Source organism: Cantharellus anzutake (genome assembly GCF_015039405.1).
Source record: "Cantharellus anzutake strain C23 chromosome Unknown EI90scaffold_604, whole genome shotgun sequence".
Taxonomy (NCBI): Eukaryota; Fungi; Basidiomycota; class Agaricomycetes; order Cantharellales; family Hydnaceae; genus Cantharellus; species Cantharellus anzutake.
This window is the reverse complement of record NW_024067554.1, coordinates 1-1,952: the sequence shown is the minus strand read 5'-3', so window position 1 is coordinate 1,952 and position 1,952 is coordinate 1. Positions and strand designations below refer to the sequence as shown.

Genomic DNA, 1,952 nt, shown 5'->3' with positions numbered 1-1,952 from the left:
AACCAGGCAAATTAACGCGTCCCCAAGGCCTGGCCTTGGGACACCTCTGCAAACCACTGATGCCAGCGATTTGCAAACCCTTGACGCACCTCCAACCACCGCTAATAGCAGTCTCCAACATGGCCCTCACAGGCCGTGGAAGGCCACCTCGACCACCTAGAGCAGATTGTAAGAACCTTGGCGGAGTCAGTGACCCCGCCAACTGACGGACTTCTCGCCAGATTTGGCAGCCCGCTTTGATGCATTCGAACGGGCTATGGAGAGCAAGCTTCACGCCATTCGTGCTATCAGACTCGACCAGGGCCACCCACATCCTGCGTCCCCACTGGCCAAAATCCGACTCTCTGGTAGTGTGCCTGGAGGCACACTTCTTCCTATTCCCTCTCATCTTGAGAGGTCAGAGATGGTTCATACAACCATCTCCCAACCGTGTCTAGACCGGATCGACGGCACTTCAGCCTTTCCTGAGTGCCAGCTCACCGAAGCGCATCACGCTTCAACAAATGCTAATAAACTGCCCATACCCCTCCCACTCGCACTGATATTGCATGTGCAGAGACAGTCTATATGACTGTCTCCCTGCTGGTTTTGCGTCAGATCAAGGGTTTTTCGAGTGCCAGCTCACTGAAGCGCATGATGCTCCAATGAGCTGGAGTTTGAAAGGGCTCATATCTCCCCCACGCCTCTTCCTCATGCTGAGAGGTTGTAGACAGTCTATGTGACCGTCTCCCTACTGGTTTTACACCAGCGATACAGCTCTTCAGCTTTTGCTGAAGGCCAACTTGCAGAAGCGCGTTGCGCTTCACCCTTTCTTGGGCCTGCATCATGTATGCGGCCCCTACTCCCACTCTCCATTATTACTATAACATCATGACATTCAAGTATACTGGTCCAAAGGACTTTATCAACTGCCTTATCTTGTTAATTAAATATCCAGATAATTTATGATGCGGAGTTGAAGTGCAATCGGATAAAAAATGAAAAGAAAACCTCACACAAGCAAGGTCTGGGCGGTGCAGCAGCCATTTCTAGTACAAAACGACGACAGTGTAGAAAAAACACAAAAGGGGAGGGGGGCACAAGTGTCAAGAAGAATTCATGTTCTGGACAGCAGTCATCATACTCTGACGGAACTCAGCTGCCTTGGCATCACACTCTGTACGCTGATCGGGGGTGAGATCATCTCCCTTGTACGCATGATTTGCGATCCTAAGGTCGTTGAATTCGGCCACAACGTCTGCACAAGCTTTGGGATCCTGCTCGATACAGCGGTGTCCCAGGGCCTTCGCGACTTCCCCAATTTCGTGCTCTTGCTGTCCAATGAACATGAGTGCCATTGATGCCAGCGAAAACAAGTTGGGGATGTTCGCCGAGTGGGGTTGTCGTTCTGGAGTGGATGGCTCATGCACTGCTTTCAACACCATGGCCATTAAGCATGCCGTCACGGTAGAGCTCCAGGAATATTCACTCGTGGAGTCATCCTTGGAGCTGCGATCAAGCCAGCTGGCCAGAAACGAGCGCCTCATACACCCTGCAGCAAGGAAGTATGAGCCTTGCATAATGCATCCAGGGGTTATGATGCATGGTTCCGAAATCGTTGCGTAGGCAAAGATTTGCCCAGGTGGAAAGATACTGAAGACAGAACAACTGAGATGGGCACTCACAGATGAACAGATTTACTTACACTGTTTGCCCTTGTGAAAGAACAAAGGATGAGAACCGATGTGGAGGTTGGTAAAGGTACTCATAGCCTAGAGAGGCAGGCTCCTCCACATCATCGAAATCCACAATGATTTTCTGGCCCTCCTCCAGAATCGGGACGAAGAACACGACGTTGCCGCTAGCACAGGAAAGGCTCAGGCCAATGCCATTTGGGTTCTGTTGGGGAGGATGCACAGATCCAACAGCGGAAATCATCGGTCCTCGCCATCCATGAACATTAACCCGTGGCC

General features: G+C 51.2%; 1 protein-coding gene across 1 annotated transcript; it reads right to left on the bottom strand.

Annotated features, from left to right (window-relative positions):
- Positions 1-1,085: 1,085 nt before the first annotated feature.
- EI90DRAFT_3143147 (uncharacterized protein) lies at positions 1,086-1,917 on the bottom strand (the record flags this gene model as incomplete). Its single annotated transcript, XM_039064991.1, has 2 exons — positions 1,086-1,632; positions 1,685-1,917. 2 exons carry the CDS (start codon positions 1,915-1,917, stop codon positions 1,086-1,088), a joined length of 780 nt encoding a protein of 259 aa, XP_038907286.1.
- Between the last annotated feature and the right edge of the window lie 35 nt (positions 1,918-1,952).